Here is a 19,435-nt window from a genome sequence, read left to right as displayed (position 1 = left end):
TAGATGTTGCTGCAGATTCCATTTACTCTGCTGGATGAGCTCATCAAGGGAAGGAGAGGTGGAGCAATCATGGGCATTGGTGCAGCAGGCACATCACATCAGCTAGCCAGATCCTTAGTTGAAGGAGTTGCCCATATCAACCTTACACTTGTAGTATCTGAATCATTCCCAGAGGCATTCCAAGCAAGTAAGAGCCAACATCAGGAATAACAGCATTACAACATCAGGAGCAGTGCGGGGTTCACTTCAGTTCAGCTCAACATCAAGCCCTGAATCGAAAGAAATTAAAAGTATTGAAAGTATTTCTGAATGTCCTCCAGTCTCCTTGCTGCAGCACCACATTGTGTAAAAAGAGGAAGTTCTGACGACACACTTTTAGCCCTGATTTCTCACTCTCTGGCAGTTTTTGGAGCAAATCCAGACGCAAACCGGCACTCGCTTCCCAGAGACGATCCCACTAAGATCCTATAGTGTGAAATGTGTTGGAAGTTCCACAAATAGCAGCAATGAACTACAGCAGACGAGAAAGCAAGTCATGGCACAAGCGGAGGAAGAAGGAAATCCTGTCTCACACTTCATCTTGTATCATTGTGTGTGTCAGTTCTTGCATTTCTACTCCCTATATGAACTATACTATAAAAATGAATGGCAATGAAACCACAACATATAAAGTGTGTCACAGCATTCAGATGGTTCAGAACTGCTGTACTGGTAATGCTTATATATTCTCTAACCTATAGGATATGTCAGCATAATGAGGTTGTCAACGTTGGACGCTACGCCAACACAGACATCAAATGTAAAGCCCCGACTCCACTGTCATTGTTCTATCAAATAAGCCCATTCAATGAAACTTTGCATAATTAGAACTGTTGGCAATGTGGATGGACCTAAATCTCCCTGACTTTTTCCAAAGGATTTTGCCTGTCTAAGGACTTTATCTGCTCCTCTTATGGTTTTCATTCCATACGCGCCCTTTATGGCTGTGCCCTGCTGACAGCTGTCCCTATGTCAATACAAATGTCTGTCAGGAGAGATTATACATCACATGAATCGAGGCAGATAATGAGCAAGAGGGAAGGGCAGTTTTTAACACCCCCTCGTGTGCAACATATGACACAAGCCAAGCTAATTAAGCAGATGCCATAATGCAGTAATCAGGAACACAGCGGAGGCTGGAGAATTCAAAAACTTGACTCATAACGGCACAACATTTGGTGCTTAAGAACTTCTCCACCAAAACAGGCAGATGGGAATGCCAAGCTGCGGTGCATGTGTGTGTGTGTGTGTGTGTGTGTGTGTGTGTGTGTGTGTGTGTGTGTGTGTGTGTGTGTGTGTGTGTGTGTGTGTGTGTGTTTGTGTGTGTGTGTGTGTGTGTGTGACATTGCTTGAGTGTGTGTCATGTTTTATAATTGTGAAGGACAGTATCTGTTTGTCTCTACCTTATTCTTAGTGTGTTTTACTATAAGGTTAGTGTTATCCATATGTGTGTATCTGTATGTGTGTGTGTGTATGAGGCAAAACACCACTCTGAATCTCTGTGTGTGTGTGTGTGTGTGTGTGTGTACAGCTGGGGACAGTGTTGCCTGGTGAGGTGTTTGCCTCATTATTTTTCCAGAAAATGAGCAATCAGCCATATTGCGTGGAGCCTGATTGTTTCCCTCTGTAAATCAATCCAGGAATTGCAATTAAAATGTTCTCTTATGTGGTATAATTGATGTCTACCTAATCCTTTATTTGCACACCTGCCGGTGAGTCTGAATTTTTAATGAATTTCTAATTAATGCTCTTTTCACACTTGATTTATGTGTTAGCACATTATAATGCTGTTGTTTCCTGCTGGTGGAGAAGTGTCTACAGAATGTCACACCAGGACAGAAATCTGAAGTTTCCTTGCTTTCCTCAATCACACACACTGAGACGGCTTTGAATGAGAATCAATAACAGAAGGTGTGTTTGTGTAGTCCACATATTTAAAGGTTATAGTCATAGTGCAGTGGTTGTAGGCCAGCTGGGCCGTGCAGTATTCGGCATGTTGTATGTTTCCTATTCTCTCTCAGTGTGCACCTGTGTAAACTGTGACAAACTCCCTTACACAGCCTCTTTATTAGAACTGCACCACCACATCTGCAGTATCTCATACACAGCACCTCTATATGCTACATTTTTATAGAGCTTTAACACAGGTGGGCAAGATTTCCAACTATTTTTAAAGCACAGGCCTCTAGACCGTAAGAACAAAGTGGATGTGAGAGATCTGAGTTAGACGCAGTGTCAGCGCTAACAGCAGGGCGTCATGAGCTTTTCCAGACACTTTAGCTCACTTATGTAGATTCAGTGGGATATTCTGAAGGCTCTGACAGCACATCCAGTCTGCTAACCTGAGATATAAGAGTAACAGAATATAGATACAGATTGTATCATTAATATTATTCATTTTCCAAGCTTGCTCATTTGATGAAGCATTCTGAGGATTAAAAGAATCATCTTCAATAACATTTGTTATCTCTATTTGGGGGTTTACCATAGAAAACAAGATGGCAAAAACCCTTTATTGATGGAAACAACAAAGCAGTGATGTGATTTATAGACACCAAGGGTTTATCTGAAAGGTGTAATGTAAGAAATCTGTACAGAATTGTGTCACCTTCATATGCAGGAGTCGTGAACCATCAAATACTTTTTAAAACTGAAGAATCTGTTGTATTTTGTCAATCATGATAGCTTTTCATTCACATGCACTCTGCGTTCAGACCTTTACAGTCTGAAACCAAATATTATCTTCATGATGAAAAACACGTGTTTATGCAACATATACAACAACTGCTCCCAGAATGCATTGTGATAAGAGTGCCTTTGGATCTGTCAGACCACATCCTATTAAAACAAGCATGGCGTACGTTAGAGATCTTTATGGGTCCACCAAAACCTGACCTTAGACCTCAGTTGGCTCAGGTTCAGGTGTGTTCAGGTTGTGTTTTCTGCTGTTGCTTTGGGTTGCAGGTCCTTCTTTGTAAAACCTGATTAGGATCTGAGTGATCTCCATTTCAGCTCTGATCAGCTCATAATCAATACAGGAAGAAAATGTGTGTTTGAACTTAGCGTGATTCCTTATTGGATCAGGTCGAGTTATCTATTGGTTTATTTTGGGTTAGTTTTCTGTTTTAGAAGATGTGGCAGTAGCTCAGTGGGTAGAGCTTCCGCTTGGGAACCGGAGGGTCGCCGGTTCGAGCCCCTGCCGAGGTGCCCCTGAGCAAGGCACCGAACCCTCAATTGCTCCCCCCTCTGCGAAGGGTGGTAATGTAATGTAATGTAAGTCGCTTTGGATAAAAGCGTCTGCCAAATGCTCGTAATGTAATGTTGCATGTGGGGTTCCAATAGGTTTCCCCCAAGTCTAAGATGGATAAACTCCACCTAACTCATCTTACCGTCTCTGTTTTAGTGCTCATTGTTATTTGTTATTATGAATGGAAGTCATGTTGGGAGGTATCTCCACCTGGAACACCTTTATTTGTTATTTATAATGGATGAAAGTTGTCCAAGGAGCAAAAAGGAAGGAAGGGCAAGGATCCAAAACCTCCTGAGATCCAATCACAACGCAGGCAGCATCCAGATAATGTGGAAACGGTCCTTGTCTTCAAAGGATTCTGGCAGAATATTCTTTTATATTAAACTTAAGGTAAAGCTGTCGGTGTCAAACTGAAAATATGGATAGATATTTTTATTCCATGTTATTTAATGTAAATAGTCCCTAACATCAACTCTGACTAAGGCTTTGCTGAATGGGTGGCAGCTCTTCCAGGTTTGGTTTATTGTTGGCATATCTTCATCAGATAAATAGTGTCGCACAACTCCATTAACAGTCTGCTTGAAAAACCCCTTTAATACCGAGCGTGACACCTCAGGTGCTGACGATTTCAAACTCAATGAGCATTTATTTTCTCTCTAATTTATTTGCTGTTGCATTTCATTTCCAGGCCAATTCCCCCTCATAATCAGATGGCAATTAGCAAAGCATGAATCACAGAGCAGCTCAGCTTAACTCGCTGGCTTTGATGACACCTGCACGTTCACAACAACACGGTTTGGAGAAGCATTCTTTTATTCCAAATAAAATCTCATTTAGTTCATTTTCAACAGCATTTCTAATTCCATCAGCTCTCTGTAAAATGTAATAAAACTTGTTGCTCCATCAATGTTTTAAGAACTTCAAATATAGTGTTTTCCCTTGCAAGGCTCTTTTACAGCACAGACGTTTTGAAGACATAATTACATACTAACACACGGGCCAACCTCCTCTTCCTCCTCCTCCAACAACAACAACAACTTTGGTTTTGGTGCAAGAGAGGAAAACTCAATCTGAACATTTAAGAATCTTTAATTCACACTAGTAATAAAATTGCATTACATTTCATAAAATAAATGTTCCAGTTTATATATACAGAGAAAACAGACTGTACATACCCTCCAATTAACCATTTCTCAAAGGAAAAGGAGAATAAAACAAACCTCAAACAAATTTCACAAAACATACAAGCAATACAGTGCTCAGCTAAGCAGGCACAACTGTACATCGAAACTTGTAACTGCTCAGTGTTGGGGTGTGGGAGGGGCAAAAACTTCAACATTTACAACAGAGTCCTTAGGGACTGATAAAGGGGTCTTAAAAAGTATTGCAGGCAAGCAGACAGACGCTTGTCTTTCTTTCCAAGTGCAGCAGAACATCCGTCTTGTGTTGTGAGTGTGGAGGCGATTGTTGCTGCCGTCAGGTCCAACTATTGGACCTGTGTCTCAAAGCTCCCGTTCAGCTGGCCCTCCTCATAGTCCATTTGACACAAAATCATGTTGTTTTTAAGGAAAAACTTGTCCCCCACGCAAAACCTGCAGGCAGAGAAAAACAAACAGAGAGGCACAAGCATTGTTAACACACACACAGGCCATTATTGTTGAGTTGTGCGGACGGGCTGATAGTGAGCGCAGGGCTCTGATCTGACTGTGGAAACGTTGCATCGCAGCTCATTTTCTTTGACTACAAAAATGTGTCTCTCTGTGCCTCTTTTACCTGATGATCTCTGAGCCTCAGACTCAAAGCTGGTTTTGAGGCTCATAAACGTGCAGCTTCAAATGAACTAAGTTAGAACCCTTTGATTTCAGACCATAGAGGCAAACCTGGCACCCAGCCAAGGCAGGCCAACTCTCTCAGCCCTGGCAAAAAGGCGCTGGCACAGTAAGTGTTTCCAAGGAAACTCAGCCACAGGGTGAGCTTTTCACACGCCAGTTTGGTGCCAGTGTGAAGACTGTTTACCCGCTAAAGTCTCCGACTCAACTGAAGAGGGAAAATAACACATAGCGGCCCAGCCTACTGATGTTCTGTGTGCTGTTGTTTGTTTGTGTGACATGTGTGTGACAGCTCCATAATGTGACTAAAGGGGAGTGAAGATAAGAATATAGCAGCTAAGCATAGTGTGTGACTTTACCACATGCCAGTCGTTTGAGTCACACAGCCGCCGTAGTACAGTGCCAGATGAGACCCGGGCTTCATGTCTGCCAGCTGAGAAGAGGGACTGCAGTCATAATTCCCTTACAGCAGGTGTTCACTATGGTAACTGAATGTGGCCTGCAGAAGGTTAATGGGCTTGTGCTGTGTGGAGGAACAGGGTCACAGCACCCCTGACAAGCATGCAGAGGAGGCGCTTCCATCGGAGAGGTGCTATTACTGACAGTATATTAATGGGAAAAGGCAATATTTGGGTATGTCATATTCAATGTGTATCATATGATAACATATGGGGCTTTGTGCTCTCTCCAATTTTATAATGGTTGCCGTCACTGGGGAAACGCCATTTCACCCCTTTGCAGTAACACGCCGCTGCCTTCTGTGTAGCTTCCCCCCTCCAGTATCAATGGCTTATTACTCATACAACATACACTACAAATAATATAATTTCCCCCGCAAATGACTTCCTCGTCTGTTGGGACAATATATATCCGCCGTATATATCAGGTATATGATTATTACTATGGCTATCCATGGTTATACAATAACTTGTACAGTGCTTTTATCCAGAGTGCTTTAGAATGACCTTACATTCACCCGTACATTCATACACTGATGCAAGGAGCCAACCTGCACATCAGGAGCAGTTAGGGGTTCAGCGTTTGGCTCAACAACACTTGGGCAGGTTTTCTATTCCAAGACGACCGCTCTACCATCCTGAGCCACGCAGATTATCCAATAATAGATCCACAAATAGATGCGGTGCTGTGTATATTTGCATAAATATGAAACTCTATGACTCAATCAACTCAGCCTTATTGCTTTATTGTTCTGGTTGCAGTTGTTTTTGTCTTCACGTGTTCCTGACCTCAGACCTGAATGGGCTCAGGTCCAAATCCTATTCACTCTAATCAGGTCAGGCCTTCATGATGTTGTCTTCAGGTCATATTGTGTTCACTTACCTCATACCCGAGCGTTCTCCTGCTATCTTTGATCATGTGGTGCATTGTTATTATAGGACGCAGGAGAACATGCTGCTTTTAATTGTGTTGGTGTGAACAGACTTAGACCTCTAGTTTCCCTCTCTTAAGGACGATACGTTATTAGAGCAAGATCATTTTTATCTAGGATTGTTCGGCCTGGATGGAGGTATGAGCTCTGAGTTCTCTTCACCCAACAAAATGTATTCAAGCTGAATCTGTATTTCTGTAACAACTTTTAATATTTAAGATAATAGCCACTTTATATACAATACAATGTTGTTGTGCTGTTATCGTCTCTATTCTTACCTCTGGTTACAAAGCTGACAAGCGAAACAGTCCAAGTGGTAAACGTTATCTCTGGCTCTCATCACCATTTCAAAGGCTGGGATCAGTTTACTGCAGGCTGCACAGTTCCCCGTTGTACCGAAGAGCCTGAAAGACAGACAGCATGGAGATTAACCCACCGTCTCTTTACCTTGATGCAATAGGAGCGCAAACAATAAGTAATGAAGGCAGGAACCACACAAAAATACTGAAAAGCAAAAGGAAAAACAGGCTGAACTGTGAGTAGAGTGGATATATTCACAAATGTTTCCTGGCAGCCATTTGGTGTTTTTGCTAATGAGACTTGCAAACACAGATCTTAATTCTTGGCTAATGATCTAATTAAAGTGATCACATGGTTTTAATCTTCTTCTTCAAAGACTTTTCCCTTCATACACTGCAAAAGCAATGAAAAGCAATGAAAACAAGTCTGAGGCAAAGCATTGGAAATGTTTCTTGTTGAGAACTAAAATACCTAATGAGTGGAGCTGCATCCAATGCCAGCTGGGCTTTACACAAGAGGCTCCTTTCTAAATGTAGTCAAAAGTTCAAAAGATTTTTGTTACAAGGATTCACATTCAATCTTTTTGCACGAGTGAGAGGAAGGAGGTGTGAGAGAGAAAACTAAAGGACTATTTAACCGTTAAACGTTTCACCGGCAACAAAATCCAACAGAAACCTTGCTGCTGCTTGTTTATGAGAGAGGAGTCAAACGATGAAGGTCACAATCATCAGAGCACAGAGTCGCTGGTGGATCTTCTTCTACTTCAAACTCTTTACAAAGTCAGATTTACATTTTCATTTTCCAAGTGTCTGCCCTGGTGTTTAATTTTGGGATTCTGCAGCACACAGATTTATATATTCTTCAGGAGGAAAAGGTCCGTTTCACAGCTTTGCATGCAGGGATAAGCCGATCCCGACACTTTCCCCCAAAACTCGTAGAGCTCAACCAGAAAGTGTCACAATGTTGATATTGGGCTTCGTTTGTGGCTGTTCCCTTTCTGATTCTTTCACCTTGTTATTAGAAGACGTCCACCAGCGGCCCTGCCTCTTATCAGGGGCCACTGTCCCGAGGAGTTTGAGAGACGGAGACCCAGGCAGAGAGGCTGTTAAGTTCCATGAGAAATTCACAGGGTGTTAACCAGAGACACTGCTACAGCTGCTGGAGTAAGAAGAGTCCCCCCCCCCCTGTACAGGAGAATCTGACACCCACAGGGTCTGTGTGAGCCGGCCGGTCCACTCACAGGCCCATTTGTAACAGAGTGATTTGTTCTTTCATTTTCCAATCATCAGTATTGATCTAAAAATGGTCCAGAAACTGATTGTTTCCATCGGAGATCAGCTGGTTCCTCGCCTTCATGTGCGTGGCCAAAGTACAAGAACTGAGGCTCAAACATGCACAATCTAGACAATAATATATGATGGTATATGAAAGTATATTTCATAATGAGGGCTCTTATTTGCAATTTGTTGATAAACATTAGTTCTACGGTGGATTTCTTCCCTGAGCTGACTCTCCTCATGCTGTAAGTATATTCATGTATATTTAACAAACCATAGTCAAATTAATGCCATCCTTGTGTATGTCTGAGTCACATTTTTGCCTTAATCAAAGCACAAACACATTATATATTGTGTGCTTGTAAACAGGAGTGTTGGCAGAAGTTGAATTTCTCTTCTCTTATACAACAAACCGGCGTCTTGCTGTCTGCCTCCTTCCTCCTCAGCCTGATCAAGTTGACTGTCATGATAACAAAGGTTCATCAAGTGGCTGAAAGTGCTGCAGGAAACCGGAGCTTTGGTGAGGTGTGATCAGGGGGTCAGGATGTCTTTTCCTGGGCCAGATCGTGGGGTTATTCTTACCCGTCTCTTAGTGTCTCCAAGCATCGAGCTCACCGGATACATAACGGCTGTAAAACACGCCGCCCACTCTAAAACTCCACCTTTAGCAAAGCAGAGTGCAACAGACGCTACTTTACACCTTTCAGCTCTCCTCTGCAGAACTATGCCTCAAATGCTGCCTGGGCATAATAATTAATTATGAAGCACATAATTGTTCACAGCTGCTGACCTATGCAGAGCTGTTAAACACCCCAACCAGGCATTCAAACACAAACAGAAGGCACAATGCAGCACACGCCTCACTGTCGCTGCACACTTGACCCGTACGTCTTGAACGCCTACTGCTGAGTATTTCTGGACTTTTCTGGACTTTATTAAAAATGGGAAAAAAATCAAGAGGAAAAAAATCAATAATGGAAACGTCAAGCTTGAAATTGGTTTATTTATTGATTGATTTACAGCAAAATACAAACATATTTTTGAAACGTCTGGAACATAACTAGCAGCTTGTTTGCATTGTTTTGCATTTTCTCTGATTTTTCATTTCCTTTTCTGGCACTGAAGGCTGCCTTGTGCTCTGTCCTCCTCACTAGATGAGCAAACCGTGCTTCAACGTGTTTTCAAAGAGCAGGAAATGCAAGTTGTGGGAGTACAGGATCCTAAAATCCACAATAATTGGTTTAGCCGCAGTTTGTACTATTAAATCACCTCGACATCTGTCTGTGAAATGAAACGCAAACTAAACACGGAGACAAAAGGAATCTCCCCCCAGCTTCTCCTTCTTCTCATAACTGCTGCTTGGCCTTCTAAATCTCCCTGATTGCAAGAGGATCTTCACATCTTTAACCAACCTTCTTCATCCAATGCGGACTTGATTTCTTATCTATGTGCTTCAATCAAACTGAGACAATGCTGAGATGCCTCAGGTTTCCTCTCGGCTGCAGATCTTTGGTGATTTACTGTCGCAAGCAGAAATTTGTCACTGATAGAACTTGAGGAGGAGGAGGACTCCCTGACTCGATATCAAACCTACGGCTGTGCAGCGCTCGCTCAGTTCTTTCGTTCACATTTGATGATGTCGCCATGCTTTTCCACCTACCTTGTTTAGTGCCTGTGAACCAAACCTTTTTCGATAGTTTGATCCTTTTCTGCTAAAAATGGGTGGTACGATCTGCTGTAGGTGAGAAGACATTTTTCCTATTGACCACCAAAGTGACACTTGAGTGAAAAAGGATTTGAGAGAACTGCTGAACAAAGCCACTTTAGAGTTCAAAAGCTTATAAATGATATTGAAGACTGCAAAGCGCTTCAGAAAATTGGAAGTTTGAGCCAAAATCCCAACGCAGCGAGCTAGAGGAATATTTTGGTAATGGGAGAGCTCATAGGCCTGACCAATCAGATGATACCCACATCAAACACGTCATGCTTTGGTGCGCACCCTTTAAATGTGAAACCGACTGAACCAAATAGAAGAGATCCAATGTAATAAAAGGTCAAACTCTGGTGTGGACTCAGTTATAATATGGCTTGAATATGAGGCTTAATTGTCTCCTTGTGCTAAGAGGAGATTACAGCAGGTTCAAACATATTACAATCACTCATCTGCTGCACCACTGCAACGCTATCATGTGTCACAGCTGTAGAGGAGCAATGAAGTAACTGATATCAGCGCTAAGTCTTGTTTCACACCTCACATGATAAATAGGACAACATAATGGTCAGGGGCTTTGATGTCAGCGGACATCATGGAACATATTGCGGTCATAAATGGATGTGATTCATGAAAGCCAACAACACAAAGCCAACAGCACTGAAGCTGGTGTGTATGGTTTCTGTGTAAATCAGCACACGGTGTCCCATGGCGGGCGTGTTGTTGTAAGGCGTGTCTCAGCCAATGAAAAGCCTCCTGTTAATGAGCTGCATAGTGTCCAAGCAAAACACTGCAAATCTGCAAAGGAACCTTAAACTGCTTGTTTTATTGTATGTTTTTCTATGAGCATTTTAGAGCTAAAGTATTTGGCACCACTACATTGCTTCTCTTCAATGTAGAAAATCTGATTTAAGTCATTAACTTTAAATTATTGTGGCCAAGCAAGCGGTGATGAATTTATATTTTCTGATGATTCCGAAATGACGACCTTCACAAGAAACTGTACACGTTTAAATACATTTTCACACATACAGATGCGCCTTGTATGAAGGAACCTAAAGTCTTTACACGACACGCTTCACCGCACTGGAACCTCCAAAGAACACAAGATGGGGATGACATATGCAAATCATTCCATTCTTCTTAATTAGAATAGAATTACTGTTTGAATGGACTATTTTCTGCAAAACCCTGACTCATTGTTCTGACACTTGTCCTGTATTGTAAGGGTGCAGCGGTTCATGCACTTCAATTTCCCTGGTCAATTTGGATTAAATAAATCAATATTCTTAAAAGGAAAGTGAAAAAAAATTACTTCAACACAAATTTGGTTCCAACTAAAACGAATGTTGAGTTTCCTGGAAATAGGAGCGGCGATCATCACACACACACACCGAGCATACAGACGTCATTACTGCAGCAGGCTTCGAAGAACAACATTGAGGTTTTTAAAATAGTCGCTTCTGTGGTTAATTTAGATGGATTAGAGGGTTAGAAGTGCTCATTTGGATCGCTCCCCCACAACCTGTGAGACATTCTGGCATGGATTACCCAACAGTGTAATTCGGTATAAAGTGAAAGCAGGCATGGGTATTGGGTGAAAGGGGCACAAATATGATCTGACCCCTTCCATAGTACCTATATCATTTTCCTCATAGTATTTACGTCAATTATGCTGTTATTGTACTCTTTTAATTTTTGGACATGCAGGCTCCAACAGTTATTTTATATCTACCAAATACTGAATCCCTCATCAGGATTTTAGCTTTTAAAGAACAGGATCAATAGACATTATTATTATTACCAAGATCCCCTTACATGCTTGCTTTGTTTGAAAATGAAGGCAGCGTTTCTTTTGGAGGCGACACAGCGGCTTAGTGGCTTCCACAAGGTTACAATCTGACTGGGGCCTTGTTTGCATGTTCCCTCCTTGTTTTTTGTTAGATTCCTCCAAAAGTTTTAGACATGCAGATTGAGCCTTGGGCAAACTGCAAGACAGAAGCTCGTCTCCCTGTCATTTGCTTTGTACACTTCAGGTGAACTCGTAACTCTAAATTGCTCAAGGGTGTGAATGTGTTTCTCTCGATGGCTTCATTTTCACCCTGCATTAACCTGTGAGCTTTATTTTGAAAATGCATATTAATGCAAGGTGTATCTGAGTCCACACACACAGGAAACATGCAAGGAGCCACTGAGGTTGCATTTTAATTCTAAATTTAAGTAAATAAAGCAAATATTACATAATAATAAATAAACTAAATTGTGTGTGAGCTCTGTGGTAGAGCGGTGGCCTGGCCTGATGCATGCTGGGTAAGCCTCCAGTGGGTATGGAGGATGGATGGACTTACAATGCAATTTATGTCTTAATTTTATATTTCAGTCAAGTTTGTTTAGGCTCGTTCTGAAAGTAATCACAGTAGTCAATAGTCAATTACCCCTCGTCATGTGACACCTCCGTCATGCTTCATGGCACTCAATCAAACCAAGGTTTAACCCCACCTCATCTCAAATCCCTGCAGAGACCCACCGTACATTGTTTTCCACAAAGGAGCTCTTGTTCAGTTGGTCAAATTTTAGGTTTATGTGCTGTACATAAACTTTATATTTTTCCACTCGTCGCTTCTTGAAGCAGAATTGGCCGGCGAACAAAGCTGAGTTCTCCTTCCTGTGTTATTGAGTTATTACAATAGATCTTTAGAGAAAAAGAGTGCCTTCTCTGGTTCTTTCAGGTTGCTGCTTTGCGAACTTCAAACCCTTAACGCTCCTGCAGTGCCTCCTCTGCCTCTCTTTATTGCTTCCCTCTGTTTGGGCTGCGGCTCTTGAAGTTTCCTACCTGCTCTGAGCTCTCTGAGACTATCAGCGCAGCGTTTGTCAGACTTCATAAAGAGGGAAGCTGTTAATGCATGCGCTGCATGTTTTGACCTTCCCCAACAGTTGTCTTTTTGAAAGTGTAAACCTTTCCGTTCAGATCTTCAAAATGTGCACAGAGGAGAAGTGTAGCTGTTCAAAAAAGAAGACAGCAACTGTTTAAATAGTGAGGAAAGAGGAGACGCATTAGAAACACATTCAGGTGGAGCTATCGTCCTCCCTCTCTTTTTGCTACTTCACTAGTTTGCGCATAATGTGTTCGTTATCTGAAAAATGTCTTCCTCTTACAGTTAATTATACGCCATTTTGATACGTGGTTGACTATTATGTCCCCTCTAATAAATGAAATTGAGGATTATTTCAGGCTTGAGGTCCCTGTGATCAAAACCATGACTAGCTTGTCAAATCTGGGCTGAAGTCATAGCTCTCTGCTCCCAGGACATAAATGAAATGGCTAATTAATATATTATTCTCATTTATGATGAAGGAAATATTAAAAACTCTTAACCATTAGAGGACAGAGAATGTCAAGGACACTAAAAATCCTCTAAATCTTTCCATGGGTGCGGTGTTTGGGGGGGCAGGATAGGACACGGGTGTCTGTGTGCATTAATGTGAACATAAGGGAAAGGGTGAAGATGGGCGAACACAGATGGAGCTCCTATAATAATTAATGCAAATAAGGCAGGGTTCCAAACCCCAAAGTGTGTGAGTGTGTGTGCGTGTGTGTGTGTGTATCCACCCACTCGTCTTTAATGAAGTGCGGTAGGCTAATGCAGAGCACAGGTTTAACTTCATATTACTGCGGGAGTCATCTTACTCCACAAAACAAGGCATGGAGAGAAAGCTGACACAGAATGGAGACTCACAGCATCACCGCCTTTCTAAAAGTCTATTCTTTAAAACGGCTTCCTTTCTGTACGCAAGGCGAGGTTTTTAATTTGTTCCATAATAGAATTCATCTCAAGCATCTCTATCCATTAAGTGTTCCGCATTTGTCGCAGGCTGAAGAGCAGACGAGGGGGATGGATTTCATTAAGCAATCAGGGAGAAGAGAAACACAGAAAGCTCTCTCTTCTCCTCTCCTTCATTTATCTGTATTTTAGGATTTCTAACCCTTGATTTGATGTCATTCTGCTTCTAATCTCATCTTGGAGAAATCATTTTCATTTTCACTTTTTCCACTTAGGCTCTTATAACTCTGTGGTTGAGGCTGTGCTCCTTTCAGCAGATCTATTTTGCCAAGTACAACTCCAAGCTTCATCATTTTTGCCTTCTCTTGGTCATACGCCCATTTATTATTACCTCATCGGCACCATCTGCCCCTTCCGGGGGCACCATGGGTTCTTAGTGGACCTCTCACTGCATCTTAAAAGCATTAACTCTGGGTGGGAGGTGATGGATGGTAATGGTCTATTTCAACACAAAGTCACTAAGCGCCTCTCAAGTGGACTGCAGGCTCCATCCAGGTCAGAGGAAGAGCTAAGATGTAAGTGAATTGTCATGGAGATACATGGGCGAGGAAGGAAGAGGATGGAGATGATTCAAGTTCTCTATACTTTTAATTTTCAAAGTGAATTGGAACGATAACTGCTCTCACTCCCTTTAGGAAATTAGAATAAATAAATAAGATCCTCTGATCATAGTTGAAGACCCAAACGAGGAGGGGGGGGGGGGGGGGGGGGGGGGGTAGCAGTAAACTGGAAGTTACAAGTGAGCAGAAGGGGAAGAGGAGAACAGAGAATGGAACAGGGGAAGGGAAGTGCATGGCAGGGAATATTAGGGGAGGGGGTCTTAGGGTAGTGGCATCCCTAAGTTGGCCTCGGGGGGATTCCCTCTAAAATAAATGGTCGAATCTCATTGGGAATGTGACTTAACGCCCAGGAAATGATCATGTTTAATTTAACAAGCAGATGGTAGAGGGAAGTGAAGGGAGGGGGATGGAGCCCAGGAACAAGCCTGCCTGGAGGTTTCCCACAGCTTACAGCTCGGCTGAAAATGAGATTCCGGGTGTTCTGCGCTCGTGTAAACACACGGCAAAAGACAGAATAATGACGCAAACATTATAAACAAAGAAAATATTGCACAAAAATATAACAGTTTTGACAGGACTAACGGAGGATAATGAGAATGAACACACACACACGCACACACACACACGCAGACGAATCTGAGACGCACGACCTGAAACGTAAACATTGACAAGCCAGCAAATATAAATCAGCCGGCGAAACACCTTTACGATCCTGTTGTGCGGGTTGGGAGTGTACAGAGGTCGTTCTTACCTCAGGTAGTCCCTGCGACAGAGGATGAGGTTGGCTTTCGTGTAGAGGGTGGAGCCCACCTCCCCCAGGCGGCAGTCACAGCAGGCACATTTGAGACAGTCCTCATGCCAGTATTTGTCCAGGGCCTTGAGCAGGTAGCGGTCTTTAATCTTCCGATTACAGCCAGCACACCCCTTCTGTTTCCCTTTGGGCTGGACGGAGAGCATTGGCACACCTGTAGTGATAAGGAGACAAACAGCCATGCGTGATTTACGGCCCTGGAACACGAGTGACTTTTCATGTTCTCTTTTTGATAAGCTGGCTGCTTCTCCAGGCGTCGAGGCTCGGCCTCGCGTGGCCACAGCACACTGCCTACCCTGCTTCATATGCATTAAAGAAAACAGTCTTCCATGTAGATAGGCACACGGGTCACATTGGACCACAAACCTGACTTCCTTGTTCCAGCAGAACATGTTGTAATACAAATGTTACACGATCCCGAGCAGCAGGCTGCAGAAGAAAGGCCATGTCTTGTGTTTTCTGAGGGTTAAAACCAGCATGTTTATTTAGCTTACTGTGGTATTTACAGCCTGCTGTATAGTATGTTAGTTACCTACCATTTCATCAAAGCCCATTTCACTCAACTGTCCACAGCTGTAAAAGCTCCTCATGGGGCTTAGTTTGGTATAGATTAACATTAACCTTTAAAAAAGCCTCTGACCACAAAAACATTGCTCCCAGACCCCAGTGAGATATGTTATGGCCTAAGTGCCTTTTAGCCTGCACTCATACACACACGCATACGGAGACAAAACCACAAACTAACACACACACACACCCCCACACACACACACACACACTGTTCCGTACTGGCAGCATTACAGCCTTCCCTCTTTCTACACCTATCTGTACTCACGTGTCTGCAACAAGCGAGCCTAAGTTACCAAACTCACAAATTGCCCTGCTGTCACGCAGGTCCCCTTTAAGTGCGCCTTTTAGCCTCCTAAAGGACAAATAAAGTCCATTTAATAACTGCACTAAACACTAATAGTCTATGTGTGGTTGACATTTGTGTTTGGACTAAAAGCCCCCCTCAGGCCACTGCTGGTAGCAGAGGCAGGGGCGCTCAGCTCCCCTCTGTAGCACTAACAGGTCTGCCACAGCTGAAAGCACAAGACAACAGCTCTTAAGACACTCTCACACACTGAGCTATTGATCCGTCTAAAAGAACACACAGTGGACGCCACTTGCCATTCCACTTTCAAAACACATTTCTCGCTCTCTCTCTAAAAAAAGGAAAAATAATTGGACACCATCTGCATCACAGGGGCTCAGGTCAGTGTTTAGTACCAGTTCATTTCTATCAAATCCCATGGAACCTAAACTTCCTGTTTATAGACTTTACAAGGTGCTACGGCCTTTGTTTCATTGTTATACTTACAGACAGATGTGCTTAGGGTTGTGCCTGTTTATGGTTGTTGCCAGTATGATTTAAGGATTCCTGTGTTTGCTGATTTCTTTGGAATGAAAACTAGAATAGTTGACCGATAAACCTGTTACACTCATATCCAATATTAATGTCATAGTCACTGGAGTTTTCATGTATTGTATCATATTTTCTACTCTTTGTCCCAGTAAAGACGAGCAACCATATCAATCTCTCAACACGTGTCTGCTGTGTCAAATAAATGACAAACAGGGTCTGATAATCAGGCTTCAGCTTGTTTTCCACACTCACGAGTGAGGAGAAGGGAGTGAATGTCGTCTCTTTGCTTTCATATCCTCAAAGAGCAATGACTGGACACATGTTAACTTGAGTCTGAGGCTAAGTTACATCATATTTATTACTTTCAGGACCATTGAAGGTCACGCTACTTTATCCACACAAAGAATTGACTAATTGTGTAGTCACTTACCAACATGACAAACCTTTGATCTGATTTGCACAGCTGATGTAAATAGGTACAGTGTGTTGTGTAGCTGTGTAATGTTGTGTGTCATTGCACAGTTACATTTGGGTGTAAACTTAGTGTTTAAAGCCGAGCCTCTGCTGCACTGGACTGCTTCACTCTTTCCACTATATTTCTCTGGTAAACCTGTCAGGTTTGTTCTTTTCAGATAAACCTTACACCACTTTTCAAAGGATTCCTTTAGAATAGCGAAGCACATTTTCACTCTGTCTGTCTCTCTAACACACATATCTGCGCGCACAGATGGACTCGCAAAGTACCTTATTGGATCCAGATTTGCTCTGCAATTTTTGGCCATCCACACATCCATAATGCTATGAATGTAATACAATTAGCATTTCCCCTTTTAAAAGAGAGGGTAGAGAAATAGGAGAGCTTGTTAGTCAAATTTATGGCTTTGGTTTATATGTCAGTAAGTGCTCCGGTGGTGTTGAGCCGTCTTATTTCTTTATCAGAAGTGGAAAGGAGAGGCTAATTGGTCCAGTGCTGGTGATGGGAGCCATCAATTAGTGTTCTGCCTGCCCTCAAGCTCCCTCACCTCCTCCCTCCCCAAAACAGGCCCCTTGAAGCGGGCACATTAGGATCACAAAACCTGCTATAAATACCAATGTTCAGTGTAAATGAAGCTAAAAAGCTTCAAATTCAAGCCACGGTGGCGAAGGGCGGACTCCTCTACCTGCATTTCATGGCTTGTTAGGGGAGCTCTCTGCAGGTATGCCAACAGCGCTCGCCTGACAGGCTTTTACAGAACTAAAAACAGTCTTAATGAGGAGAGAGAAAATGCCTACGTGTGTGTGTGTGTGTGTAAATGTGAGAGCATGTGCAAAATAAAAGAAAGTAGTTGCTGTGATTCCCCTCGGGGATCACAAAAATCTTTAATTTGCCTTTTATGACACGTAATTAGTTATTCTACTCAAAATCTTTGCTTTAAATAAGAGAACTAATTATACAAAAAGGTCGTTCTTCCACCTCCAGAGAACTTCTCATAATTGGTTGAGACCACCACATGCCACATTCTCCTTAAACACACCACGTGTTTGTTTTACATCCCGTTTGCAAAGGCCAGAGCTTAACTTATGCTGGAATAGTGGTACGCCGCTCACCTCCCTGACTGAACGCACACAGTTCAAAACCCTGCTCAGCATCATCAAAGTGACAAGAGCCGCTATCTAACTGCAAGCCAGGAAGTGTGTTTGCACTTATTCTGACACTCATTTCTTCATGTATATATTCTAGTCCTCTGGGTCTGCCTGCAATAGAGATGTCTCCATGCTGCTGTCTACTGCCTGGAACAGCCAACACGCGTTTGATGTCTTCTACCAAAACAGCTGTAATACTAGTGTAGCAAGCATTGCTCAAACATCCTAAACAAAGAGCAGTGGCAGAAATAAATGATTGTATAAAATAAATGTCTTTTCAATTCCCTTAATGCCATGAGACATTTTCTTGCACCTGTCACCGCTCTGGGCTCAATGTGAAAGTGTGGAGTAGCAGAACCTCGCAGGCTTGCCACCTCCTGGAAAGAAAAGCTGCATTATGAGAGCAGGCAGCCTCCACTTAATCCAATCCATTTAACAGATACAAGTGCCTCTGACCTTCCAGTGTCATTTGATGTCATCAAAAGCATACCGCTCTACATGGCCGTTCATTCTCCAAAAAGAAACGCATTTTACCCCTCAGAGTACAAAGACTGCATTTGCCAAATATCCTTGCCGAGGAAGGATTTAATTTGCCATTAATAGTGGATGTAAAGGTCTGTCGCATTCCTCTTCTTCCACTCATTCACATGCTTAAAGATACCATCTTAGAAAAAATATGTGCAGTGAGATTTTGTTAGTCCAAGCAGTCTGTCAGACCATGTATTTTCCATTATAGAGATAGCATCCGATTTCTGTGTTACACCATTTAGACTTCCATCTTTACAGCTATCATAAAATCACATCAATGGGCTAACCTTTTTGATATATGTAAGATTTTCAAGGGAAATAAGCTGTTTAGAGCACTCAGGAGCCATTTGAAAGTAGAGCAATGCAATTATTACATACAGTACAGTACATGGTGAGACCCACATTTCCTCAGATTGGACAAGAGAGAAAGATGATTTGCCTGTAGCCCCGTTTCTCTAAGTGAGCAGGAGCGCCGATATATACTGCATATAGTAATGGCTCACATTTCACCGTGCTGTTACAAGTATACAGCTTTGCTATGAATCACGATGTCATGTCACGCATATCCCATAAAGATTAGTTGCTTTGGCTTCAGCTACTGCTGCCAAATATTGAGGAAAATAGTGTGAAAATAAAATCTCAAAAGTTGAGGCTTGTTATAGTATTTCAGGACTAGTACTTGAGTATAAATGTACAACATTGGAGTAGTAATAGACTGTTTGTAGATGTAGTACTTAGCCTTGTCTTACTGTCACACATTCATGTAGTACTACTCTTTATTTGTTAAAATGTTGGAGTTTATTTTGAAAATATGCTTTGTGCAAAGAATAATTTGTTTTTTTTCAAGAATGTAATAACACAACACATATA

The 19,435-nt window shown here is 42.3% G+C and overlaps 1 protein-coding gene across 1 annotated transcript; it reads right to left on the bottom strand.

Annotated features, from left to right (window-relative positions):
• Positions 1-4,594: 4,594 nt before the first annotated feature.
• Positions 4,595-15,161, bottom strand: lmo1 (LIM domain only 1). The gene is made up of 3 exons (XM_076156037.1): positions 14,950-15,161; positions 6,787-6,912; positions 4,595-4,881 (listed from the first exon to the last, which is right to left on the bottom strand). Exons 1-3 carry the CDS (start codon positions 15,153-15,155, stop codon positions 4,776-4,778), a joined length of 438 nt encoding a protein of 145 aa, XP_076012152.1. The 5' UTR covers positions 15,156-15,161; the 3' UTR covers positions 4,595-4,775.
• Between the last annotated feature and the right edge of the window lie 4,274 nt (positions 15,162-19,435).

Source organism: Genypterus blacodes, unplaced genomic scaffold (genome assembly GCF_046128005.1).
Source record: "Genypterus blacodes isolate CSIRO-AG114 ecotype Tasmania unplaced genomic scaffold, CSIRO-AGI_Gbla_v1 ptg000067l_1, whole genome shotgun sequence".
Classification (NCBI taxonomy): Eukaryota; Metazoa; Chordata; class Actinopteri; order Ophidiiformes; family Ophidiidae; genus Genypterus; species Genypterus blacodes.
The sequence above is the reverse complement of the archived record's forward strand: the minus strand, read 5'-3'. Positions and strand labels throughout refer to the sequence as shown.